Source organism: Triticum urartu, chromosome 5A, assembly GCF_056163025.1.
Source record: "Triticum urartu cultivar PI428250 chromosome 5A, HENAU_Tu73, whole genome shotgun sequence".
In the NCBI taxonomy this organism is placed as follows: Eukaryota; Viridiplantae; Streptophyta; class Magnoliopsida; order Poales; family Poaceae; genus Triticum; species Triticum urartu.
Window position 1 is genome coordinate 305742736 of NC_141877.1, and position 27510 is coordinate 305770245.

The 27510-nt window shown below is 48.1% G+C and overlaps 2 protein-coding genes across 2 annotated transcripts; one reads left to right on the forward strand and one right to left on the reverse strand.

Annotated features, from left to right (window-relative positions):
* Nucleotides 1-2629: 2629 nt before the first annotated feature.
* On the reverse strand, nt 2630-4598 carry LOC125555894 (Galactose oxidase/kelch repeat superfamily protein). Its single transcript, XM_048718701.2, has one exon. It carries the CDS (start codon nt 4339-4341, stop codon nt 3022-3024), a length of 1320 nt encoding a protein of 439 aa, XP_048574658.1. The 5' UTR covers nt 4342-4598; the 3' UTR covers nt 2630-3021.
* A 1956-nt stretch (nt 4599-6554) lies between these two features.
* LOC125508612 (phosphoglycerate mutase-like protein 4) lies at nt 6555-27158 on the forward strand. Its single transcript, XM_087523845.1, has 7 exons — nt 6555-6931; nt 7121-7171; nt 7260-7371; nt 7501-7658; nt 16203-16219; nt 26728-26789; nt 26929-27158. Exons 1-7 carry the CDS (start codon nt 6824-6826, stop codon nt 27156-27158), a joined length of 738 nt encoding a protein of 245 aa, XP_087379971.1. The 5' UTR covers nt 6555-6823.
* Nucleotides 27159-27510: the final 352 nt, after the last annotated feature.

Sequence of the window (27510 nt, forward strand, 5' to 3'; positions counted from 1 at the left end):
GTTTGAATCTGTTAATGAGTGAATTAGCCGTAGCTCAGTGTTCATCTTTTGTCAAGCATCTTGAGTGGATCCTTGCCATGTATTTTATTGTCATGTTTGAGTGTTGTAGCATATTTAACTTGTTGCATTTAGATGGCTACTTGTTGTTTATCGCAGACAGGTGCCATATTTGTTTTGCTTGCCATTTCCAAACCGTGCATCCGATTCCGGTGAACTTTATATCGATTTCAACCGAAATCATCTCACCTTTCCAGTGGCACTCTTGGATTTCCGAGTTGAGGCCAGGTTCAAGCATTCCTTTGCAAATCATGCATATGCATCGCATACCGCATCCCGCATATCATACCATGTTCATGTGTTGGTTGTTTACTATGTTGTGTGCTTCTTTCCGGTGTTGCTTCTTCGGGATGGTTCCGGTAACGTCGTGATTGTGAGGACCCGTCCGACTATGTCCGTTTTTCTTCTTCATGGACTCGTTCTTCTTCCTTGCGAGATTTCAGGCAAGATGACCATACCCTCGAAATCACTTCTATCTTTGCTTGCTAGTTGCTCGCTCTTTTGCTATGCCTATGCTGCGATACCTGTCACTTGCTTATCATGCCTCCCATATTGTTGAACCAGACCTCTAACCCACCTTGTCCTAGCAAACCGTTGTTTGGCTATGTTACCGCTTTGCTCAGCCCCTCTTATAGCGTTGTTAGTTGCAGGTGAAGATTGAAGTTTGTTCCTTGTTGGAACATGGAGATGTTGTTCCTTGTTGGAACATGTTTACTTGTTGGGATATCACATTATCTCTTATTTAATTAATGCATCTATATACTTGGTAAAGGGTGGAAGGCTCGGCCTTATGCCTAGTGTTTTGTTCCACTCTTGCCGCCCTAGTTTCCGTCATATCGGTGTTATGTTCCCGGATTTTGCGTTCCTTACGCGGTTGGGTTATAATGGGAACCCCTTGACAGTTCGCTTTGAATAAAACTCCTCCAGCAAGGCCCAATATTGGTTTTACCATTTGCCACCTAGCCTTTTTTCCCTTGGGTTGGGCCAGCCCAAGGGTCATCTTTATTTTAAACCCCCGGGCCAATGCTTGTCTAAGTGTTGGTCTAAACTAGAGCCCCTTGCAGCGCCACCTCGGGGAAACTCGAGGGCTGGTTTTAGTTGTACGAATTGCTTAGCCGGTGTTGCCCTGAGAACGAAATATGTGCAGCTCCTATCAGGATGTCGGCGCATCGGGCGGTCTTGCTGGACTTGTTTTACCATTGTCGAGAATGTCTTGTAACCGGGATTCCGAGTCTGATCGGGTCTTCCCGCTAGAAGGAATATCCTTCGTTGACCGTGAGAGCTTGTGATGGGCTAAGTTGGGACTCCCCTGCAGGGATTTGAACTTTCGAAAGCCGTGCCCATGGTTATGGGCAGATGGGAATTTGTTAACGTCTGGTTGTAGAAAACCTGAAGTTGACCTTAATTAAAATGCACCAAACGCGTGTATTACCGTGATGGTCTCTTCTCGGCGGGGTCCGGGAAGTGAACACGGTGTTGGAGTTATGCTTGACGTAGGTTGTTTTAGGATCACTTCTTGATCATAGTTCATCGACCGTGCTTTTGCCTTCTCTTCTCGCTCTCTTTTGTGAATATGTTAGCCATCATATATGCTAGTCGTTTGCTGCAACTCCTCCTCATACTTTTACCTTACCCATAAGCTTAAATAGTCTTGATCACGAGGGTGTGAGATTGATGAGTCCCCGTGACTCACAGATACTTTCAAAACCAGCTTGCAGGTGCCGTTGAACCATGCAGATGATGCAACCAAGCTCAGGAGGAGCTCGATGAAGATCTTGTCCTTTATGTTGTTTTCGTTTCCAGTTGATCAGTAGCGGAGCCCAGTTGGGGTCGATCGGGGATCTGTATAGTATTTGGGGTAGTCTTCTTTTATTTTGGTTCCGTAGTCGGACCTTGTATGTATTTGGTTGATGTAATGCTTTATTCATGTAATTGTGTGAAGTGGCGATTGTAAGCCAACCATGTATCCCTTTCCCTTTTGTACTACATGGGTTGTGTGAAGATTACCTCACTTGCGATATTGCTTTCAATGCGGTTATGTCTCTAAGTCATGCTTCGACACGTGGGAGATATAGCCGCATCGAAGGCGTTACAAGGACCAGCACAACAGAATATCAAGTGCCACTGAAGAGTAGTGTAGATTGAAAAGATCCAACCTAAAATGACACAAACATAGAAGTACAACCAGATTCGAGAAAATCCACCAAGGACAGATCCACCGAAGACACACCTCCACACGTCCACCGATGATGCTAGACACACCACCAAGACAGGGGCTAGCCGGAAGAACCTTATTCCATCTTAAGGGAGCCGCCGTCGTCTCGTCTTCGGGAGCAAGACACGGATCCTAACAAAATTCGAAGGAACATCCGAAAACAGAGTCTTCCCGCCGGCAAGGGCTGGTATCCACCGCGCCGCCATCGTCCTAAAGCCACCGAAGACAAGGCGGACTGGTGGAGGTGGGGCGCCGGCAGGAGGCAAAGGAACCCTAGGCTTTTCTTAGGGGTGTGTGGACTCAAGTGCTAATTGACTTTTCATCCTCCATGTAAGAACATCGTAATGCAACGTTAGCTTAAATCAATGTAAGCATTTGATTATTTGGTTGGTGTAACAACAAGAAGAAGAAAAAGAAGAAAAGATATAGAGGCAGACAATACAATATGGGTGACCTATGTGGGTTGCTCTAACAGTCCTCGCACAACAGACGGTGGGAAGGCGTCAAACTCGAGTCGCTTCATACATGGCCACGACCCATAACGATGGCCCGGGCTAGTTTGGAAAACTGAATACGACGCCAAATTTCGGCATCAATAGTGAAGAACTGTACTCGAATAAACCAGCCTCCGCCCAATAACAATACACGAAAATGTAGCATCAAGTCAAATCAAATCAAACAAACCCAGTGTTTACTTGCACACCATGTGAAACCCACCGAACAGGCACAAATGTCAGTGGCCCACGCTGTCAGCACTCGACGCCCGCACAGGCGGCTCGCCGGAACCCGGGTGGCAGGTCCGGCGCGCGGCTCCACTTGCCGCCGGCGATGTCGTACGCCAGCACCATCCCTTCGAACGGGCCGGCCCCCGCCGCATTGTGGCCCCGGACTGCCGCCGCGCTCATTACGGCTGTCACTGTCTCACGCCCGATGCCCGCCATCGTCACGCGCACCGCCATGCCCAGCCCCACCGACCCCCTCGGCATGGGCGGGGCCTCGAGCGCCACCCACCCGCCACCAGCTCTGAGATCGCTGCCTCGACCTGCACCGCCGTGCCACCTCCAGAAGGAGAGCTCCACCGCGTGGCTGGCCACCACGTAGAGATGGTCGCCGACGCCGCAGGCGCCCACGACGCAGCCGCCGCCGGGCAGCGCCCGCGGCCGCGCCCAACTGCCGGACGCGACGTGCAGCGCGTCCACCGACCCGGCGCACACGTGCGCCCCGAGCGCCCGCGCGCCGTCGCCGGACACCGCGACCCCGCCGGCCACGTAGAACACACCTCCTGCCCCGGCCCCGGCGCACCCGTACCTCCTCCGCGGAGCCTCGGAGACCACGCGCCACGCGTCCGCCACCGGGTCGTACTCCTCGACCGCCGCGGTCCGCGCGGACCCGCCGGCGACGTAGATCCGCCCTCCCACGGCGGCCGCCGCGAACTTCTTCCGCTGGAACAGCGTGGGCGCGCACGCGCGCGCGGCGCCCGTGAGCGCGTCCACCCGCAGCGTCGCGCCGCGGCCGACGAGGAAGATGTCGCGGCCCAGCGCGACGGCGCGCGCGTGCGCGAACACGGAGCGGCCGCAATGCAGCAGAGCCAGCGGCAGCGGCAGCGCGGTGACCTGGAGCTGCTGCTGCTCCGGCCGGAACTGGAGCAGGGCCTGGGCGAAGGCGCCGCCGTGGTCGGGGACGGAGACGGCGAGCAGGGAGGGCTGGAGCTGGCCGCGCGCGCGGCGGAGCTGGAGGAAGGCGTGGGACGCGAGGAGGTCGGCGAAGCGGCGGCAGACGGCGGGGAGCGGCGGGAGGGAGACCCTGGGCACGCGGACAAGGCACTCGAGGATGAGGTCGTCGGGCAGCGCGGAGATGGGCGGTGGTGGTTGGGCGGGGAAGCAGAGGCTGGTGGTGGATGAAGCAGCGACAGGAGCGGGGACTGGGACGGGGACGGAGATGTGGCGGTCGGGGTCGGCAGGGATGCAGGACTTGACGAACCACGACATGCTGCGGGAGTGGTAGCTGTTCGCGGCCATGACAGTGGCCTCGGGAGCTCGCCGGAGTGGATCGGGGTCGCGGTGCTGCATTCGCCGATGGTGAGTACTTCTACGAGTCCATGGCCGTACCGTCAGAGTTGGGCCGTGGATTTGGGTTAGATTTTGAGTGCGATTTAGATTAGGAGATGGGTTGTGATTGCGATTGGGCGTGAAGAGAAAAAAGGGGCCAGCCGTTGGGTTCTGTGCCGGTGCGGCGGTGCCCCCACCAGCAAAGGGCGGAGTTGATTGCTTGTTTGAAATTCAAGTCAGAATTTTTATTAAATAAAATAAAACGATTTGGCTATTTTCTATGTAATTTTGACTCCGTCCTGGTTTATTGGTCTTTTTTCTAATTTGTGTCAAATTTTGACCAAAGGTTTCACTAATAAAATATTAATGCATGTCAACAAAAATTATATAGTTGGATTCGTATTTGAACATAGTTTTTAATAATATAATTTTTTATGACATGCATGAACATTTTATTAGTTAAATATATTTATCAGAATTTAGATTAGCAGATGGGTTGTGATTGTGATTGGGCATTGAGAAGGTGGGGGGCCAGCCGTTGGGCACTGTGCCGGTGCGGTGGTGCCCCCACCGGCAAAGGGCGGAGTTGATTGCTTGTTTGAAATTCAAGTCAGGATCTCCATTAAACAAAACAAAATGATTTGGTTATTTTTTATCAGAATAGCTACATTTCAGTCGACTGATCCGACTTTGGGTCAGTCGATTTTCATGGGGGGCTCGCCGGAGGGAAGGAAGAACCAGCCGCAGTGGAGGGGGCTCGCCGGAGAGGCTACCCCAGTATCTATCTTAGGGTTCATGATGGGGGCGATGGCGGGGCGCAGTGGTAGGGCGGTGGCGTGGGGATTCGCCGGAGAAAAAGCTTAGCGTGGCGGGCCTAGAGGGATGGCCGAGGCGGCGGAGGACCGGCGATGAGAAGTGGTTTCGGGGAGGACGGGACGGTGAGGCAGCGGGGGCCGGTGATGGCTGGCGGCTCAAGGGGAGATGGAGGTTGAAGAAGCATCGTGGGCCTTTGATCTCGCATCCAATGTTTGAGAAATCGATTGACCACACATGAAAAATTCAGCTGACTAATTTTTAGTCATTCCCAACTTTTACGTAGTTTTGACAAAACAACGCCATGTATTGTCAAGTACTGTAAATACTCCAATTTCATGTCATATAAACGTGGGTGATTTCAAGTTGCCTATGTTCTGGTAAGAGGGTCGGATTTTGTGTGTGTGTGTGAAATATAGACGCCGACGCTTACAAATATGTGAGACATTTCTAGGAGTTCGGTTGCTAACGATTTAGCTATTAGTGATGTGAAATTGGTATAATTTTGGGTTGACCAAATATTTTACTTCTCCCCCACAGCAACTCTTAGGCATCGAAGGTTTCCCCGCCTTCCGTCGGTGCCATCGTTGATCTGCCTCGTCTTCTGTGGTCTTAGGCCATGAAGGCACGGTGGATTCCGGCCCTTGCCGAGGGGAGGGCTTCTCCTTTGTTTTAGGTGTTCTTTTCAGTTTGTTTATGGTTTGTGTCCTATTTAGGAAAACGAGGCCGCAGCGTCGAAAGTGGAGTAAGGTTCTCCCTGCCTAATCCTCACCCTGGCTATGTGTCTTGTGTCATCGGAGAGCGTGTGGGGTATGTCTTTGACGGATTTCATGGGATTCAGCCGGTGTTTGCGGTGGATCCGGTCTTCGTTCGCCTGCGTTTGTGTATCTACAGGTTGGATCATTTCGATCTATACACTTCTTTTCATCAACGACGGTTGTTGTCTTGGTGCGCTGGTGCTTTGAGGCTTTAGCACGATGAGTTTCCGACTAATTACTACAATAAGGTTTGCCCCGCTCCTGTGAGGGAGGGGCGATGATGATCGCGCTTTCGGCTTGCTCCAATGCTTGTAATCATCGTTAGTTGGTTTATTGGCATTCATGTATTTTTTGTTACTTCTGATGTTTTTTATACGACCGTGATATTTGATGAATAGATTAGAAGTTTTTTTTTAAATAAAAGTTGGTGTAACCTTAAGTGTTGGAGACTGAACCAAACTACTTAGGTAGGTGGAGGCTAGTTGTGTCAAGAAAGAAAGTTAATGGAGGCTACTTGCTGATAGACCGTTTGATTCTTCATAATTTTCTAGTGGAGGCAGATGGTTGTTAAATATTGTCCATTTCATATGCGAACTACGTGATTTGTGAAAGGAAGACACCAAACAACAAAATAAAAAAGTTGCTCGCATCTTGAACTTGAAGCAGGCGTAAATGCAAACCATTGACCAAATGGTGCGTCGTGAGTTAATCAGTGCGTATGTTGACAAATATGGCCACAGTAGGACAAGAAGATCTCGACGTTGATTCGGTAACCACATGCCAGCAAAGGAGAGCCCACTCACCTCTCGGCTTGGTGGGGGGTGCCTGGCTTTACCAATACGGCATTAGTCCGGCCAGCCGGAGCGGGAGACGACGTCAGGTGGCACTCCCTCGCGGGTGTTGCCGGCCGGCCACCACGGCCCAGCTGAGCCATGCCACCAACCACGCCGCAGCACGGCGGCGATGACGGCGAGCGGTTCGCGGAGGTGGTGGTGGTCCGGCACGGGGAGACGTCGTGGAACGCCTCCCGCATCGTTCAGGTCCTATCCGCCGATCCTAGTATAGATATATCCTCAGTTCTGCATTCAGATGTGGAAGCTCAAGCATCTTTTATTCTGGGCCGTTTCTCCTTAGTGCGATTCCCGTATGAACTATGAACAGCCGTAATTATGTGGTCATTTTCTCTCTAATAACTGACACAACACACGTTGTAATCAATCTTGCAACACGGACAAATGAATCCAGAACTAAATGAGACCGGCAGGCAGCAAGCTGTTGTGGTATGTACTATAGTTCATTTGCTCATTAGCACTGAGCCACTGACATTTTCTTAAATTCGTCTAAATATGATGCGGACTCGACCATTAGGTGGCCCGTCGTCTGTCGGCAGAGGCCAAGCCGGCTGATGTATACTCCTCCGACCTCAAGCGTGCTGCCGAGACTGCACAAGCCATAGCTAAAGCTTGTGATGTATCAAACGTAAGAACATACCGATCGAAGTTTCGAAGTCATCACGACACTAAGCTCCATGGCACATTTTTGCTGCTTGCTTCATCATGGTTCCATATCTCACCGATACATGTATGCTCTCTCTTTTGGGATTTTCAATTAGTGTTGACTGAAGAACTAAGAGAGAGGCACATGGGACATCTCCAAGGTATGAAGTGGGACGATGCGTTTGTTCAAAACCCAGGGGCTTTCAAAGGTTTCAATATCTTTGAGCCTAAAGGGGGCTTGAATTTCAACGACAGAGACCAAGAAATCCCGGTAAGAAGCACGATTCTTTAGAGAAATTTAGATATATTAAAATTGAGCACCCTCCCAATCTTCTCAGACCATCAGCATTTCTAACTATTAGATCGTCACTTTTAGTCGTTTTTGGCCATCGGATTCGCTGTTAGTCCCACCTGAATCTCGTCCGCAGGACTAACTCGCGCGTCAGGCAGCGCTGGCCTTTTCGGGCCGCTGCTCCGGTGGCTTTTTTGGGTGTCTCACGTTCAATTGGCCTACTGGCCTACTTGTAACGCCCTTGATGCAGCTATATCTCCCACGTGTCGAAGCACGACTTAGAGGCATAACCGCATTGAAAGCAATGTCGCAAGTGAGGTAATCTTCGCAAACAACCCATGTAATACAATAAGGGAAAAGAGATACATAGCTGGCTTACAATCGCCACTTCACACAATACATGAATAAAGCATTACATCATCCAGTTACACACAAGGTCCGACTACGGAACCAAAATAAAAAAAGACTACCCCAAAAGCTACACAGATCCCCGATCAACCCCAACTGGGCTCCACTACTGATCAACTAGAACGAAACAACACAAAGGACAAGATCTTTATTGAGCTCCTCCTTGAACTCGGTTGTGTTACCTACTCGGTTACATCGGCACCTGCAAACTGGTTTTGGAAGTATCTGTGAGTCACGGGGACTCAGCAATCTCACACCCTCGCGATCAAGACTATTTAACCTTATAGGTAGGGTAAAAGGTATGAGGTGGAGCTGCAGCAAGCGACTAGCATATATGGTGGCTAACATACGCAAATGAGAGCGAGAAGAAAAGGCGAAGCACGGTCGAGAAACTATGATCAAGAAGTGATCCTAGAACAACCTACGTCAAACATAATTCCAACACCGTGTTCACTTCCCGAACTCCGCCGAGAAGAGACCATCACGGCTACACACGCGGTTGATGCATTTTAATTAAGGTCAACTTCAGGTTTTCTACAACCGGACATTAACAAATTCTCATCTGCCCATAACCGCGGGCACGGCTTTCGAAAGTTCAAATCCCTGCAGGGGTGTCCCAACTTAGCCCATGACAAGCTCTCACGGTCAACGAAGGATATACCTTCTAGCGGGAAGACCCGATCAGACTCGGAATCCCGGTTACAAGACATTTCGACAAGGTAAAACTAAACTAGCAAAGCCACCCAGATGTGCCGACAAATCCCGATAGGAGCTGCACATATCTCGTTCTCAGGGCACACCGGATGAGCCAGACGTCGGGTGGGCCAGCCCAGAGTTGCCCCTGGTAGCTCTGGACATCGCTCAGTTTGGACCAACACTCAGAGGAGCACTGGCCCGGGGGTTTAAAATAATGATGACCCTTGGGCGCGCGACCCCAAGGGAAAAGAAAAGGCTAGGTGGCGAATGGTAAAACCAATGTTGGGCATTGCTGGAAGAGTTTTACTCAAGACGAACTGTCAAGGGGTTTCCATTATTACCCAACCGCGTAAGGAACGCAAAATCCGAGAACATAACACCGATATGATGGAAACTAGGGCGGCAAGAGTGAAACAAAACACCAGGCATAAGGCCGAGCCTTCCACCCTTTACCAAGTATATGGATGCATTAATTAAATAAGATATATAGTGATATCCCAACAAGTAAACATGTTCCAATAAGGAACAACATCTCCATGTTCCAACAAGTAACAAACTTCAATCTTCACCTGCAACTAACAACGCTATAAGAGGGGCTGAGCAAAGCGGTAACATAGCCAAACAATGGTTTGCTAGGACAAGGTGGGTTAGGGGTTTGGCTCAACAATATGGGAGGCATGATAAGCAAGTGGTAGGTATCGCATCATAGGCATAGCAAAAGAGCGAGCAACTAGCAAGCAAAGATAGAAGTGATTTCTAGGGTATGATCATCTTGCCTGAAATCCCGCAAGGAAGAAGAACGAGTCCATGAAGAAGACAAACGGACGTAGACGAACGGGTCCTCACAAACGCGACGTTACCGGAATCAACCCAAAGAAGCAAACACCGGAAAGAAGCACAGAACATAGTAAACAAACCACACATGAACATGATATGATATGCGAGGTGCGGTATGCGATGCATATGCATGATTTGCAAGGGAATGAAAGAACCTGGCCTCAACTTGGAATTTCAAGTGTGCCACTGAAAAGGTGAGGTGAAATCGCTTGAAAACGATATAAAGAACGCCGGAATCGGAGTTACGGTTTGGAAATGGCAAGCAATTCAAATATGGCATCGGTCTGCGATATACAGCAAGTAGCCATCTAAATGCAACAAGATGAACATGCTACAGCACCCAAACATGGCATCAAAATACATGGAAGGGATCCATTCATGATGCTTAACAAAAAGGAACACTGAGCTACGGCCAATTCATCCATTAACAGGTTCAAACAAGCATGGCAAAAGTGCAATTGGTAAACAGGTTTCAGACTTAGTGAAATTAACACAAGCCTGGAATTTCAGATCAGGTAGCACACTTTGGAGCATGAAAACTATATGCTACAGGGCCTGAACATGGCAAAGTAAAGCATGACATGGAGCTACTCAAAGAGATTAACAAAAATCCCTTAATGACCTTGAGCCAAAAGGGATCAGAAAATACAATTGCAACCATGTGAACAAGGCAAAAACATAATCAGTTCTCAGACTTAGTGAAAACTGGAGCATGCTGAAATAGATATCAAGTAGGCATATTTACGAGCTCGATGCACTCACTACAGAGCAAGTCATGACAATCTAAGCATACACCCATCAAGAATACACATTATACAAGCTAGACATGGCAAGAACATTAACATAGCATGCATGTATCAACTTTAACATCCTCGGCAAAATCGCTAACAAGTAGACAATCTGCCCACATTCACGAAATAGCAAAAGTAGAGCTCGATTGACTCAAGCTAGGGTGCTCCATAATTGCAAACAAGGACATGGATGGATAGAGCACTACAATATTAACAAAACATCCTTACTGATCATTCTCAAAAGAGGCACGGATCACTAGGAAACAACATGAACATATGGCATATTGAGATAAACAGATCAAGGACTTAGTGGAATTGCTAAGTCCCTGAAATCAGTATTAACGAATGCTCCACTTTGCAAGCTTGTGCTAGTCACCACACACATCACAAAAATACATGTATAGCACCTCTGGAAAGATGGCATGGCATATAACAAAACTCATGAAGAGCTCAGGGGCATATCATGCACACATTAATCATGGCAAAAATGACAAATATCTAATTGGAGCAGCAGATCTGGCAACTATCTCAAATAGCACTCTTCCAACAGCATTTCTGGCATCAAGATGAACTCAAATGAAAATGATGCAATGAGATGAAATGATGAGCTCTCTGAGACGAACATTTTAATATGCTATAAGCGCAAAACGGAGTTACGGGTGCAAAGTTACGACATGATGAATATGGGCATATGAAACATGGAAATCTCGGGGACTTAGTGAAATTCTCACCCCACGGTAAAGTCAACGCGGCGCGGAGAACGAGGATGGCGGCGGATCTGGCCGGAACTCCGCCGGAGGAGGAGAGGACGACGGCGGGGCTCGAGGTCGCCGGATCCGGTCCGGCCCGACCGGATCCGCGACGAGCGGCGACGGGGGCGAGGCACATGGCGGCGGCGGAGGCGGCCCAAGGTGGCCGGAGCAGCGGCGAGGTGCGGGCCGCCGGTGGAGTGGCTCGGTGGCACGGTGGGCTTGGACGGCGGCGCGGGAGAGGCGCAGCATCGGCGGCGGCGGCGGGCGCTGCCAGGCGCGGGGCGGCGGACGGATGGGCCGGGCGGGCCCGCGATGGGCTCCGCGGGCCGGCGCGGTGGAGACGGCGGCGGAGGACAGGTGGCAGTTGCGGATAGGGCGCGGGAGGCGGCGGACGCGTCCGGCCACCGGGCAGACATGTCAGGCGGCGCGGGGAGGAGTGGATCTAGGGTTCATCCGTGAAATGATCCGAAATTTCAGGGAGGGGTGCTCTTTTATAGGTAGAGGGAGCTAGGAGAGTCCAAATGAGGTGCGGTTTTCGGCCACGCGATCGTGATCGAACGACCGAGATGATGGAGGATGTTTAGGTGGGTTTTGGGCCAAATTGGAGGGGTTTTGGGCTGCAACACAAATGAGACCTTTTCGGTCCCTCGGTTAACCGTTGGAGTATCAAACGAAGTCCAAATGGTACGAAACTTGACAGGAGGTCTACCGGTAGTAAACCAAGGCCGCTTGGCAAGTCTCGGTACAATCCGGAAATGTTTACTCCCCACACACTAGAAGAAGGTAGAAATGGCCACCGGAGGAGATAGGAGCGCCGGAATGCAAAACGGACAACGGGGAAAAGCTTGGATGCATGAGACGAACACGTATGCAAATGAAATGCACATGATGACATGATATGCAATGCATGACACGCAAGCAATGACAAGGCAACAACAGCGAATAACTGGAGGACACCTGGCACATCGGTCTCGGGGTGTTACACTACTGGGCCTCAAACCCTAGTGAAGGGTCTCTCCACCCCCGTCCCCGTGTTTGCTCTAACCTCGCCAAAGCCGTCGCTCCTGCAGTCCTTCGGCGCCATCCAATCTCACGCCAGACTCCTGCGGTAGGAGAGGAGAGTATGAACGACGTTTCTTGCAGTGACAGCGACGACCGATGAGGAGCCCTTTCTGTTTCCACCTCCTTTCTTTCATGGATGCCGTGTCTTCTTTGCCCGTCAGAGCCCAGATCTGTCTATTGTTTGTACTGGTGAGTCCATTTTGAACGCCCCCTCCCCCTCCTTTCCATCTCTTTTATGGGATGTTCAAGCGCTCATATTTCTTAGATCATCGTTCGAGAGAAGAGATGGGAAGAGATTGATTCCTGCATTAAGAATCTGTCCAAAGACACTAAGGTTTGTTTCTGTATTGAGATCTTTTCTTTAGTTATGACTGAATTTTCCCAAGAGCTCCTTTTGTAATTTATGATGTCAATATCCAAGAAATTTGAACCTGAGTTTTCATACTTTAGTAACTGAATTTCATTGATCCAAATGATAATATTGTAATCTGTACAAACTTCCTGTGATTTCTGACCCAACTCATCTCTATACAGACGTCCTGACTGGTGGTGATTCTGTTCAGGGAGAAGAAAATATACAATTCATTGTGGCACTGTTAACGCTAGCATCAGGAGGTTGTTCATGTCATCAAAATGTGCAACCAGAATGAAAGTGCAACTACACTGCAGCTTCTTCGAGGTATGCAGAGTATGTCCTCTCATACATCCTGTTCTTAATCTGTCAATTATATCCAAGATATGGGTTCACCAGGTACAAAGAACATCTTAGTGGGATTTCAAAAAAAAAGTTCAACTTATTAGTGTTAGCTTCCTATGTTATTCTCCATGGAACCCTCTCCTTAATTAAGACAGGGTATCCTTAAAAAGAAATGTAAGACGAAGGAGGGTAGAGGAGATCGAGGAGGGAGGGGGCCGTTGCGAGGAGATAGTTGGAGGTCAAGCATCGGCACTGGAGACGAGGACCCGCGAGCGGGAGAGGCGACGCTGGGCTGGCCATTTCCACTGCGTCGGCAGAAGCCAGCGGAGTGAGCTCGTCAGCGTGGCATCAAACTATACAATGAAGTCAGAGTCCGGCCAGATCGTTTGCAAGGTGTGCATCCCGAAATCCATCTCCTTCTTTACTCCCTTTGATTTCAATTTCCAGCAAGAGCTTTTCGGCCAACTAGCAGCGAACTATCCGTCCAAGTCAACATGATAAACCCCCTTCCCTTCTTGAGATTGTTATATGTATTGTTTGATTATTTTTATTCACTGCGTCTGGACATGATGTTGGCAAATACAGTAGAGATCATGGGCTGAGACAATACAATAGAGATCATGTCGAGGCTGGAAATTTTGCTTTTTATAAAAGTAGGACAGTTAAAAAAACTGCTTACATTTTATTCTTCATTTATATATCAGTTAAAGAAACTTTATACATTGGTTCCTAATTTGATGCAAATAACCAAACTGAATGAACATTATTTAGCATCCAAGCACGGTGCGCAGCGCACCAGATCTGAGGCGACACCGCCACCTGCAACTTGTCCTCCTTTGTCCGATTCTCCACCCTGCATCCCCCAAAACCTCATGAGATGCATTTATGTAATGATAAGAGCAATACAATGAAAGTCCCAAATTTGTATAGAAACAAACTGAAAAGGGACAACGTACTGCACCCGTAATGTTCAGGCAAGTCTCTCAAAAGAAAACAATTCAATCCTAAACTGTATATTTGGTGAAGCGGTTAATATAGACTTGAAATTACAAGTTTAGAATTCGCTTTGGACTTTCTAATTTAGAAGTATTGAAGTTTAAATTCAATAAGAATTCTGAACTGCACACACTGTAGAATGTTGTTCAAGAAAGGATTACTTACATCTAAGCAGACCACTTTGATGCAATATGGGTTGTAAATAACCTGTCAGCAACATTATCTGTTATTACCTTCTTGAAGCTAGCAACATGGTGTTCCTTTTATTGGCCCATATTTATTATTATAGCCTTTGGTTCTTCACTTGTGCCAACCGGTTTCTTATCTTCAACCTCTGCTTATTTGCATATGTCCTTAATGTTGCTTCCTTTTCCTGGAGAGGCTAGACTTCTTTTTTTTGCCACTACAACAATGTATTTTTTTTACTATGCAGTGAAATAAGGGACCGACAACTGAATATTTTTATGCCAACACACTTCTTGCTGGTGTGTCCTTTTATCAATAACATGCCTGCTTCTCAGGAGACGCAAACTGTACCCGATTAAGAATGAGAAGAACAACCTTTGCTTCTACTAGGTACTTTCATTTATTGACATTCACCTGTTTGTGTTGTTAACATTTAGTTCCATCTATCCATCAATTAGTTATTAGTTTTTGTATATTTCAATTAAGCGTTGGGGAAGAGTAGCAAATCATAAATTTGAAACATGTATCCTCGCATCTGTGACTGTCTTATAGTCCATGAATAAATAGTTACTACTTCATTGGCGCAGTATTATTTGCCGAAATCCCTTTGGGCCAATATTTGACATGTCTTTATTTCCTCCTTTCCCTTATACAATATTAAATTTTGGCCTGGGCTTATGTTTTTACTACCCCTATCAGATCATTATTTATTGTAATTTTTGTGCAATTTTCTATATCGCCTGTTCTGATTGCACTAAAACTTTCTTCTGCTAACATAATTTTTTCATGTTATGAGGTTTATCTATCCATTTTTTTGCATGTGACGATATAAATGAATTTTTTAGATAAAAGGCTGAGCTCAACATGCCTTGAAAAGGTTCGTGCATAGTTTGGAAAGCTAATTAGTTGAATGTAGTGTCCGATATTCTTAAGCATCTCCTCGGTTTTATCATTACCAATTTGAGACGATTTTCTTTGTCTCGGTTTAAGGCTATTTAGCCTTCAGTTCGTGACCAATCTCATAATTTGCTCTAAATGATAAGTTTTCACTGCTCCAGTGGTTTGGCCTGTTAGAAACAGTTGTAGTGTACTCATTTGTTGGGAGTGTGAGTGCTCATCGCGCTATGTATTGTAGAAATCTACCGGATTAGTCAACGGTATGCTGCACCGTTTGCTTCAAAACAATCCTGATATATTTACTGATTATACAATTCTTCGATTTCCATTGGTCATTTTTCTCTTTGTGTTCTCAACTCTATGTGATATCTATTTTTCTTAAATTTTGTGCAGCAAATGAGTAAGAACTATTACATTGTACATGCTACTTATCACCTTCATCGTTGTGTTGTGAACAAAGTTGAACTGTTTGGGCTTGTGAAAAAGGTAGAAATTACTAGATATCGTGTCATGAGATATGGCCCTTTTTAATGGCATACCATATGAAGATTCTTTTAGTCAGTAGAACTTCTATGCATGCCTTCAGCACATTACATCTTCATTCGGTGAAGGATGTCATCAAAAGTGAAGGATGGCATTGGAATTTTCTTCATTATTTAACCAAGTGAAGGATAGCATCACACAATGGTGTAGTCTAGGATAGGGATACCTACATTTTTTTATTTTTGCACAACACATTGCAATATAGTATACATGATTTTAACTTATACTTTTGATGAATTTTATCTCAAGTTCTTCAATGATAATATGTTTCCGCTTGTTGCTTAAAGCTGTTTCTCAAGCAAAAAATCTTCTATCTTTCGGTTTGTTTCCACCAATGTGTATTGTTAAATTATCTATGTTGCTATTATTTTGGAAATGAAGAGACTATATTCTTATGATATTGGTTAAAATACAATTTGCTAGACACTTCTACTTAGATGTATGGTTATTGTTGATACTAACATCTATTTTTTTATATTAGCGGTTCAGAAAAAAAACATCTATTTTTAAATTTTATTTTTGTGCCATGATATACCTGTCATTCTATTGCCATAATGGACAGGTGCGGCAACGCGCGCCATCGATGATCTAGTTATAGCTTTATGTTAGTGTGGTTCTCAGCTGATCCTGTATTTTTTCTTGTTTACCTCGTGTTAAGGGTGGTGGAGAGAGCCTGTGTGAGGTCTAGGGTTTATATTCCACCATCGACATGGATTTGAGCTACAAGGAGGGATTACAAGAGGATCGCTCACGCAGGAGCACACACCACACACGCCACACTAGCCGTTATCCGTTCACCGCCTTCGTCCGCCTTGAAGCCGGGTATATGTAGCGAAGCGTTCTAGGCCCATTCAGGCCCAGCTAGCCAAGCCGGCAGGCAAGGCTACCTCCTGGGCCTGGTCATCTCTTCCGCTGGCTTCTGCCCCACTTTAGGATTGTTAGGAAATATGCAACTTGTATTTCCATGAGGCCATAGACCAATATATATGCATGTACAGGTGTGGAACATATGCAGGAAACCCCTTATACAACGAGATAAATACAAAGGGGTACATGACTTATATTATAACTCTAACACCCCCCCCCCCTCAAACTCATGGTGGATGAACAACACTGAGTTTGGAGAGAGAAAAGCCATGTTGTGCTCTAGTCTGGGCCTTCCTCAGGAAATCCGCCAACTGTAACTCGGAAGGCACATACTGAAGAGTAATAACCTGATCTTGCACACCAGCGCGCACATAGAAAGCATCAACACCAATATGCTTGGTGAGCTCATGCTTCACAGGATCACGCGCAATGCTAATAGCACCTGTACTGTCAGATAAGAGCGGAGTCGGTGTAGTGACAGAAACACCAAAATCCTGAAGTAACCACCGTAACCAAGTCACCTCTGCCGTCAAAAGAGCCATTGCTCGCAACTCAGCCTCGGCACTCGAACGGGAAACTGCAATCTGTTTCTTTGTCTTCCAGGCAATGAGAGAACCACCAAGAAAAACACAGTAAGCAGAAAGTGAACGGCGATCTGAAGGATCACTAGCCCACGTAGCATCCGAATAAGCCTGAAGTTGTAAAGAACTGGAGCGAGGAAAGAATAGACGGTGAGAGATTGTGACCCGAAGATATCGGAGAACACGAACGAGATGACTATAGTGGACCGATGTGGGAGCGGAGACAAACTGACTCAGAATATGAACCGGATAAGAGATATCCGGACGAGTGACAGCTAGATAGACAAGACTGCCAACAAGATGACGATAACGCGTCGGGTCAGGGAGGGGATCACCATCAGTAGCACGGAGGTGAATATTGAGCTCCATAGGAGTCTCAACAATGCGTTCGTCAGTAAGAGCAGCACGAGCAAGAAGATCCTGGATATACTTTTCCTGGGATATAAAAAAGCCATCAGAGGTAGAAGAGACTTCGATCCCAAGAAAGTAGCGAAGAGGTCCAAGATCAGACATAAGAAACTGCTCACTAAGACGGGCCTTTACAAAGGCAATATACTCGGGGTCATCCCCAGTGATGACCATGTCATCAACATAGAGAAGAAGAAGAGTCCGACCACGAGGAGAAAGATGAATAAACAATGCTGGATCATGAGCACTTGCTGAAAAACCAGCAGCAGTGACCACAGAGGCAAAACGCTCAAACCAGGCACGGGGGGCTTGCTTAAGGCCATAGAGAGAGCGACGAAGACGACATACCATGCCATCAGGAACAGAATACCCAGGTGGTGGCTGCATGTACACCTCCTCACGCAGCTCACCGTTAAGAAAGCATTCTTAACATCAAGCTGAGATATAGACCAGTGGCGTGCAGAGGCAACAGCAAGAAGTGTACGAACAGTGGTCATATGGGCCACAGGAGCAAAAGTCTCATCATAATCACGACCATGCTCCTGCTGCAAACCACGAGCCACAAGACGAGCTTTGTGACGCTCAAGAGAACCATCGGAGCGAGCCTTAACCTTGTAGACCCACTTACAAGTGATGGGACGGACTCCGGGAGGAAGAGAAACAAGATCCCAGGTACCAGTGCGTTCAAGAGCAGCAATCTCCTCGGCCATCGCAAACTGCCATTCAGGATGAACAACAGCCTGACGATAAGAAGTCGGCTCAAGAACAGCAGCACCAGCAGTGGGAAATCCAAAGCGGTCAACAGGCGGACGAGGACGAGAACACAAGCCATAAGTAGGCTGAGAGGAAGATGACGACACATCCACGGAGGCATCCACAGGACGTGAACGACGAGTGTAATACTGAGGAAAAGATGGAACAATAGAAGGAGGAATCGCCAAGGTAGAATCGAGGGGTGGCGACGAAGAAGTCTCCGGAGATGAAGGTGTAGAATCCGGTGACATGCTAGACGAGGAGACCGTGGAAGATGGTGGCAGCAAATCGACTAGAGGTGGAGAAGCAGAGGGAGCGGAACGAATAGGCACAGGCTCGACGGGGGTGATAGGTGAGTCAGGAAAAGTGAGGAAAGAGATATCCTCCACGGAAAAGGTCGAGGAAGATGGGTGTGGGTAGAAGGGACGAGACTCATCAAAAGTCACGTCTCGAGAGATACGCATCCGACGACCGATAGGATCCCAACAACGATAGCCCTTATGCTCATCACTGTAGCCTAAGAAGACACACTCAATAGACTGAGCGGTCAGTTTGGTGCGTTCGCGAGGGGCAAGAAGAACATAGCAAACACAACCAAACAAGCGAAGCATCGAATAATCGGGAGAACGATCAAAAAGACGCTCGAAAGGAACACCACCCTGTAGAGCAGCGGAAGGCTGGAGATTGATAAGATAGGTGGAGGTGGAGACAGCCTCGGCCCAAAAATGAGGCGGGAGAGAGGCAGAAATCAGCAATGCACGAGCCGTCTCAAGAAGATGATGGTGCTTTCGCTCAGCCACACCATTCTGAGCATGAGCACCAGGACAAGAGAATTGAGAGAGAGTTCCTTCCTCAGCAAGAACACCACGCAACATCTTAGAGATATACTCGCCAGCAGAGTCAGCACGAAAAACACGAATGGGTGAAGAGAACTGAGTATGAACCATGGCAGCAAAACGCTTATAAATAGACAACACCTCACTACGAGAAGTCATGAAATAAAGCCATGTGTAACGAGAGAAGTCATCTATGAAAATAATATAGTATTTATGACCACCTTTCGAAGCGAAAGGGGCCGGACCCCATACATCAGAATGGACTAAATTGAAAGGACGCTTAGACACTGACTCACTATGTGAATATGGTAACTGAATCTGCTTGCCAAGACGACAACCCTGACACTCTAAAGAGACATCTCCTGAGACAGACCCCAGAAGACCTCGATGAACTAAAGACGACAACCGAGAACCACACAGATGACCAAGTCGATGATGCCACTGCTTAAAGGAACTAGTAACGGAGGCAACTGAAGTGGAGGAACTGGCGATAGTGGTGGCAGCAGAAGGAACATGAAGCCAGTCCAACTCCCAAAGACCCTGAGAATCACGGCGGCGAGGGCCAGCCCCAACCAGAGTGTGCGTGCGACGGTCCTGGACAGAACAAGAGTCAATGTCAAGGATGACGCGACAACCAAAATCAGTAAGTTGACCAGCAGAAAACAGATTCATGGTAAGTCGAGGAACATGAGCAACATCAGGAATAGAGTAAGAAGGAGTGGTAAGATTGCCTCTACTAACGACAGAAAGTGGAGTACCATCAGCAGTGAGTACATGAACAGGAGAATCCAGCGATCGAAGAGAGGACAAAGGGGAAGAATGAGAAGACATATGAAAAGAAGCTCCAGAGTCCAGAACCCATGGTGATGTACCTGACTGTGTAGAGGGTGGTTGCTCAGTGCGGGAAGCATCAGTCACAGAACCAGCAGTACCCGTCGAGGAAGAACCTGAAGCCGCGAGAAGACGCTTAAGTCTCAGAATATCCTGCTCAGTCAAAGCAATGGCGGAAGCTGTCGAGGTAGATGACGAAGTCCCTGAAGATGATGATCGCGCCTTGCGCAGGTCTTGCTTCTTCGTGTAGCACTAGGACTCAACATGACCATCATTATTGCAGTAGTCGCAATGTGGACGGGGGCGACCTGAGCCTCCAGAAGGAGTGGGCAAGAGTGGTGGAGCACTCGAGCGAGAAGGGGTTAGTGCAGCAGGTGGCATAGAAGGAGCCCGAGTAGCAAGCACAGAGGGAACCTCCAGCAAACCAGCACCACGTAAGCGAGTCTCCTCAGCACGAATCTCAAAAAGCGCCTCCATGAGAGAAATACGGCCACAAGCAAACAACTGAGCACGCCGGGGCTCAAACTCCTTACGGAGCCAAGACAGGAACTCGTAGACGCGATGAAACTCTGAATTGGCCTGGACAGCCTGGCAACAGGGGCAAGTACGACAACCAGCACTGCGGAGAGAATCAAGCTGGCGCCAGATAGCAGAACTCTGTGCATAGAAGTCATCAACAGTAGAGTCACCCTGCTGAAGAGCATGCTCCTGACGGACCACAGAAAGGTATAAGGCATCACCAGAGGGCTCATAGCGCTGACGAAGACGGGTCCACATCTCAAAGACAGTAGGAAGACCCAGAAACTCAGAAGCAAACTGAGGCAGAACACTAGCAGTGAGAACAGCTGCAGCACGAGCATCATCATCAAGCCACTGGGTGTAAACAGACAGAGCACCATGATAAGTCTGAAGAGCCTCCTCATAAGCCAAAACCCTCTCATCATAAGCATGATTAGCAGCCTCATCAGCAAGCTTAGCCGCATCCTTGGCGGCCTGATTAGCATCCGTAGGAAGAACCACTGGAGTCGGCAGAGTAGGGGCCACCGGAGAAACTAGACGTGGCGGACAGCGGACCTCGCCAGAAAGAACACCCCAGAGACGGATGCCACGCATGTGAATGCGCATAAAGCCAGTGAACTCGGTGTAGTTAGTACCATCGAAAATCAGCGGACAACGAGGAACAGCAACATAACCTGAGGATTGAGACATCGTCTTTCTTTTCTTTTCTTTTCTTTTTTTTTCTTCTTTTTTTACCAACGGAAGGCAGACGGGCAGGAGTCTCGATCTGCAGCAACGGCGGAAGGCTCGATCAGACCGTAGACGAGCCTCGGAAGCAGAATCCCGATCTGGCCGGGAGCGGAACGAGCCAGAACAGGCCGATCCAATCGGGAGATATGGCACGGGCTGCGATCCGAGTTGGAGCAGTAGTCGGGCAAGAAAACGAGCGGGCGGGCAGCGTCGATCCCGGCTGCTTCGCAACGAGAGCCGATCCAATTGGGAGATGGGGCCGCGGGCTTCGATCCAAGTTGGAGCAGTAGTCGGGCAAGAAGCAAGCGGGCCGGCAGCGTCGATCCCGGCTGATTCGCAACAAGGCGAGAGGAGACTGACTTCGCGTCGGCGGCTTCGATCTGGGAAAGAGTAGAGCGGCCGTGGGGGACCAGCAGCAGGAGCGGACGTGGGGAACCGACGGCGGAGAGAGAAGCAGCCGCGGCGTCACGGGAGGATCAATCACACGAGTTGCGGCGTGGGAAAAAATTGACCTGGCTCTAATACCATGTTAGGAAATATGCAACTTGTATTCCCATGAGGCCATAGGCCGATATATATACATGTACAGGTGTGGAACATATGCAGGAAACCCCTTATTCAACGAGACAAATACAAAGGGGTACATAACTTATATTATAACTCTAACAAGGATCGCTAACAATCCCACCCTCCTTAGAAACGGCTTGCCCCCAAGCCGGTGCCCGCGGAAACTTTTGCTGCAAAGTCACCTTGTCTTCCCAGGTAGCCATCTCGGCAGGAGCTGTATTCCATTTAACCGGTACTTGGACAAGAGACCCAGACCCTCGACAAACCACTTTTTGATCCAAAATCTGCTCAGGGACTTGGAATTGATCATCAGGAGTAGGTAACTGAGGCAATACCTGGTGTTTTGGGTGTAACACCTTGCGAAGAAGCGACACATGAAACACTGGGTGTACTTTACTGCTTCCTGGCAATTCAAGCCGATAAGCTACTGCCCCAATGCGTTCCAAAATTTCAAATGGTCCATAAAACTTGAACACCAGCTTATGGTTGGCCCGAGGAGCAACGGATGACTGCAAGTAAAGTTGAAGCTTCAGGAACACACGCTCACCCACTACAAATTCACGATCACTCCGATGTTTGTCCGCTTGTGTTTTCATACGCTGTTGTGCTCACAGCAAATGTTGTCATACTGACTCCAAAATGGTTTGACAGTGTGCAACCCACTGATGTAAATCTTCAAACTAAATTGCATCTTCCGCAGCCAACCCAAACTGCCGCGGTGCATGACCATAGATGATTTCGAATGGAGTTTTCCCAGTAGCGGAGTGCCAGTTAGTGTTATACCAAAACTCACATAGAGGAATCCATTTGGCCCACCGAGAGGGATGAGCACTGACGAAGCACCGAAGAAAGCATTCGACCTGCTGATTAACTCGTTTTGTCTGTCCGTCAGACTGTGGATGACGAGTTGTACTCATTCTGAGCAGAACACCACATTTTTGGAACAGCTCCTTCCAAAACTTGCTGGTAAACACTTGATCCCGATCAGAAACGATCGATAGAGGCATGCCATGTAACCTATAAATTGTATTCAGAAACGCTTCAGCCACAGTTTCTGCAGTAAACGGATGGTGCAGTGGAACAAAGTGACCATACTTTGACAGTTTATCGATAACCACCAGCAGACAATTGTAACGACCGGATGTTGGCAATCCCTCGAAAAAGTCCATTGTGACCATCTCCCAAGGTGTGTTTGGAACAGGCAGAGGCTGCAGTAAACCTGGGCAGGGCACTCGCTCGGGCTTCGCTTGCTGACACACTAAGCAGTGTTGTACATATTTTTTCACAAAACCCCTCATACCTTTCCAATGAAACAGCTAATGAATTCTTTTGTAAGTTACTGGAAATCCAGAGTGTCCCCCAATAGGACTGTCATGAAATGCAGCAACAATCTTGGTTTGCAGTTCAGGGCAGTGGCCCACCCAAACACATTTGCCTATCTTGAGGATCCCAGCCCAAAGAGAAAACTTGTCATCAGACTTGGGAGCAGCAGCTAACTTTTGCAACAATTCAGATGCAAACGGATCAGCTTGATAACTATGCCCAATCTCTTGTAACCATGCAGGTTGAACAGAGGTGACAATATGTAACTCAGGCAGTACATCAGAATCAACATGTGGCCTTCTAGACAGAGAGTCAGCTGCACTGTTTTCAGTGCCTTTCTTGTAAGCAATGGTATACTACAAACCCAGTAACTTTGTAAGTGCTTTCTGCTGCCATTTAGTGTGTAATCTTTGCTCAGTTAGACTGGCCAAGCTGTGTTGATTAGTCCGGATAATAAACTCAGAAACCTGAAGATATTGGCGCCACTGCTCAACTGCCAACAGGATAGCCAAATACTCTTTCTCATAAACTGAAAGTGTTTGGTTTCTAGGCCCCAGTGCTTTGCCGACATAAGCCAGAGGGTGACCATCCTGCATAAGCACAGCACCCACGCCAACAACACAAGCATCTATTTCCACAACAAAAGTCTTGGAGAAATCAGGAAGAGCCAAAACTGGAGCTCATATTAGATCCTGTTTTAACAAAACAAAAGCTTGTTACTCTACATCTGTCCAATGATATGGCACACCTTTCTTCAAAAGATTAGATAGTGGCTTGCTCAACATTCCATAATGCGAGATGAATTTTCTATAGTACCCAGCTAGCCCCCAAAATCCCCTGACTTCCTTAGCAGAAACTGGAACTGGCCATTCTTGAATAGTAGAGATCTTGGCAGGATCTGTAGCTACTCCTTCTCCACTAATAACATGCCCCAGATAACTGATTTTTTTCTGAGCAAAAGCACATTTGGAGAGTTTAACATACCACTTATGCTGCTCCAATAAGGACAACACTTGAGCTAGATGTTCCAAATGTTGGGCATAAGTTTTGCTGAATATGAGAATACCATCAAAGAAAACTACTGCACACTCTCTCAACACAGGTGACAGTGTGTCACACATTGCAAAGTTGAAAGTATTGGGCCCTCCAGTCAGACCCATAGAAACCACCAAGAATTCATAATGACCAGTGTGTGTCTGAAAAGCAGTTTTATATTCTTCTCCAGGGGCCAATCTTATCTGGTGATGCCCAGCCCTCAAATCCAACTTAGAGAACCAACAAAATCCTGCCAACTCATCCAAAAACTCATCAATGATTGGAATGGGAAATTTACTCTTAACTGTCAAGGTATTTAGATGTCTGTAGTCAATGACATGCCTCCAAGTTTTGTCCTTCTTTTGTACCAAAATCATAGGAGAAGAAAATGGACTGTTGCTGTGTCTGATAATACCAGAGGTCAGCATCTCCTGAACCTGCTTTTCCAGTTCATCCTTAAGCACAGTAACCAGCCTGTAGGGTCTGATAGAAAATGGTTGAGCCCCAGGAATTAAGGGAATGGTATGGTCATACTTTCTCCTTGGAGGTAATCCTTTTGGTACCTGAAAAACTGAACTGAATTTTGACAACACGTGTTGAATTTCTGCAGGTAACTCAGATGGAGCTGTCTCAGTGCCAATGAGCAGTGCAGATAACTCAATCAAAGCAAAAACCTGAGGAGCTGCATCCTGTCCAAACAGTGTCACCAGTTCACCATGCAGTTGAAAAGAAAGCCAATGTTCAACCCAGTCCACCTGCATAGGGCTATGACCTGCTAACCAATCCAGGCCCAGTATCCCATCATAAGAGCCAAGAGGAAAAACTTTAAAATCACTTACAAATTCATGTCCTGCACAATACCATTGCCCTTTTTGCAGTTGTTGACTAGAGGGCACCAGTGATCCATTAGCCACCTTAACCATGGATACAGTCATAGGAACAACACCTTGCAATTTACTGGCCACAGTACAATCCACAAATGAATGTGTACTGCCCGAATCCACCAAAAATATCATTGGCTGACCCTGTAATTGCACTTTCAGTTTCATAGTTGTAATTGTAGGTGCAGAATTTTCCCCTAAAGCAGCAGCAGACAGGAAAATTGCATTGGCCTCATGAACAACTTCCTCTTCAGACTCACTGACATCAAATGGCATACTCTGAACATAATCAAGCATCTCCTGCACAACATGTAGCTACACTTCATGCTTGCAACGATGATCGCAAGCCCATCGTTCTCCACCGATGAAACAAAGCCCTTTGGACTTGCGGTAAGCTCTAAGCGGAGCCCAACGGTCATCTTCAACTGTTGTTGATCGACTGGTGTCAGGTAGCTTCTTTTCATCAGTGATTCGAGCTACAGTTGGACGAATTGCTGTTGGAGCCATGGAACGCTTACTGCTGGCTGTACTGCTTCCTGTGAACATAGATTGATCACCCAGTTCTTCCGACAAAAGCGCCAGTGCATAAGCAGAGTCCAAATCGACTGGCTGCTGAATCCCAACCAACAGACGCACTGACGGTACCAGCCCTTCCATAAAACGAGTGACATAATGCACATCACTCGGGTTAGATTCATATGCGCAGTCAACTGATCATACAGTTCTGAGAAACGCTCAACATAATCCTCCACTGTACTCGTCTGTCGGATATGAAACATCTGACGGACGAGGTTCTGGTGCTTATTGCGTCCAAAATGAGACTGTAACAACCCACAAAATTCAGACCAATTAACATTAGGTGCACGACGTTGGACTGACTCTAACCAACGAGCTGTGGTTCCCTCAAATTGCGACGAAGCAAAGGAAATCCACTGGTGCTAAGGAGTATTCCAAAACCGAAAGTAATCCTCACAACGAGATTGCCACAGTTTTGGATTCGAACCATCAAATCACGGAAGTTCAATTCTAGGACCAAAATTCACCGCATCCGGGAGGAAGGCCCGAAAATTTTCAGCAGCAGGAATCAACTGGCGCGACTGAGCTGGATCTCTGTGCATACCTCGAACTGGTGGAGGAACGTAATGGGGGCCCGAACTCCTCTGCTCCAGATCAGCTCGGACTCCGTCGGATCCATGCGAACCACCGCTCGCTGGCGCTGGCGGATGTACTTGACCAGGCTCCCTTGACGAAACGGGCGTCGATGTCGTCGGGGTGGATCCTCGATCGACACCAATTTCGCCGCGCAACTCGTCGAGGTCGACGCCGATGGCGAGCTTCATGTCGTCGATACGACCAGACAGCCGATCCAGTTTACTGTCCAGCTTGGTGAAGGCGGTGACCACCTCCTTGCTGCGCTCCGTCGAGGCCTTGGCGAGGGCGGCATCGAAATCTGCATGCAGGAACTCGTAGATCGCGCGGGTCTCCGGGGAAATTTTCTCCATGGCCTTTGCCCGACGGCGTGCGGCGAGACGGGTGTGGCGAGGAAGGGTGGGCGGCTCCAGGATTGAACGGCTTTGATACCAGATTGTGAGGTCTAGGGTTTATATTCCACCATCGCCATGGATTCAAGCTACAAGGAGGGATTACAAGAGGATCACTCACGCAGGAGCACACATCACACGCCACACTAGCCGTTATTCGTTCGCCTCCTTCATCCGCCTTGAAGCCGGGTATATGTAGCGAAGCGTTCTAGGCCTATTCAGGCCCAGCTAGCCGAGCCGGTAGGCGAGGCTGCCTCCTGGGCCTGGTCATCTCTTCCGCTGGCTTCTGGCCCACTTCGGGATCGCTGACAGCCTGAACCAGCTAACCCAGCAGTGCGTCACCTACCTGAACAAAATCGCCCAGCAACACATCGGTAAGCGAGCAGTGATCACCCCATCCTTGCAATTTCATCTCCCGAATATATTCATGTGTGGTTAGCAAACCAGATTCAGCAATGTCTGTTAGTGTTGTCACATCGCGCTCTAACTGAGCCCTGAGCTCTTTGACGACAGGGGAGCGGGTGATCGTGGTCTCTCACGGCGCGGCGATAGTGGAGCTCTGCCGGCACACCGATCCCCCCGGCAGCTCGGTTCACCGGAACTTCCCCAACACCTCGCTCAACGTCTTCCATGTCTCGGGTGTCACCAGGCAGTGGGCCCTAGCGAGGTTCGGCGACGTCGGCCACCTCGATGGAAAGGGCGCTCTCGAGGATGCCTTCGACGGCAACGGGGTGTCTGCCTAAAGAAACATGCATTTTTTTCAAAAGGAGGAAGACCCCGGCCTCTACATCTGAATGATGCATGCAGTCACTTTATTAATTAATCATACAAGACTTTACAAAGAAATATAACAGTAAGTCTGAATCCACCGTATAGGCAACATCTATCGCTACTCCTATATTCAATTAATGAAGGGATGCTGATAGTCCGGGCTTAATACCACAGACCTCGCAGTCAAGCTTAACATCTAAGACCTGAGGCCCCAACCAAGCCATTTGTTGGGTATGGGGCACACACCGGTCCGGCGCGCTCTCAGAGGTCGCCGCCGCCAACTGCCACCACTCCAACTTCAGAGCTGTACCGACACATCATCCT

Bases quoted from the DNA above. Each gene is read 5' to 3' on its own strand.
- LOC125508612 (XM_087523845.1), top strand. From the start codon at position 6,824: ATGCCACCAACCACGCCGCAGCACGGCGGCGATGACGGCGAGCGGTTC. The intron at 7,372-7,500 runs TAAGAACATACC...GGGATTTTCAAT, and splicing joins AGCTTGTGATGTATCAAACG to TAGTGTTGACTGAAGAACTA. The intron at 26,790-26,928 runs GTAAGCGAGCAG...CTTTGACGACAG, and splicing joins AATCGCCCAGCAACACATCG to GGGAGCGGGTGATCGTGGTC.
- LOC125555894 (XM_048718701.2), bottom strand. From the start codon at position 4,341: ATGCAGCACCGCGACCCCGATCCACTCCGGCGAGCTCCCGAGGCCACT.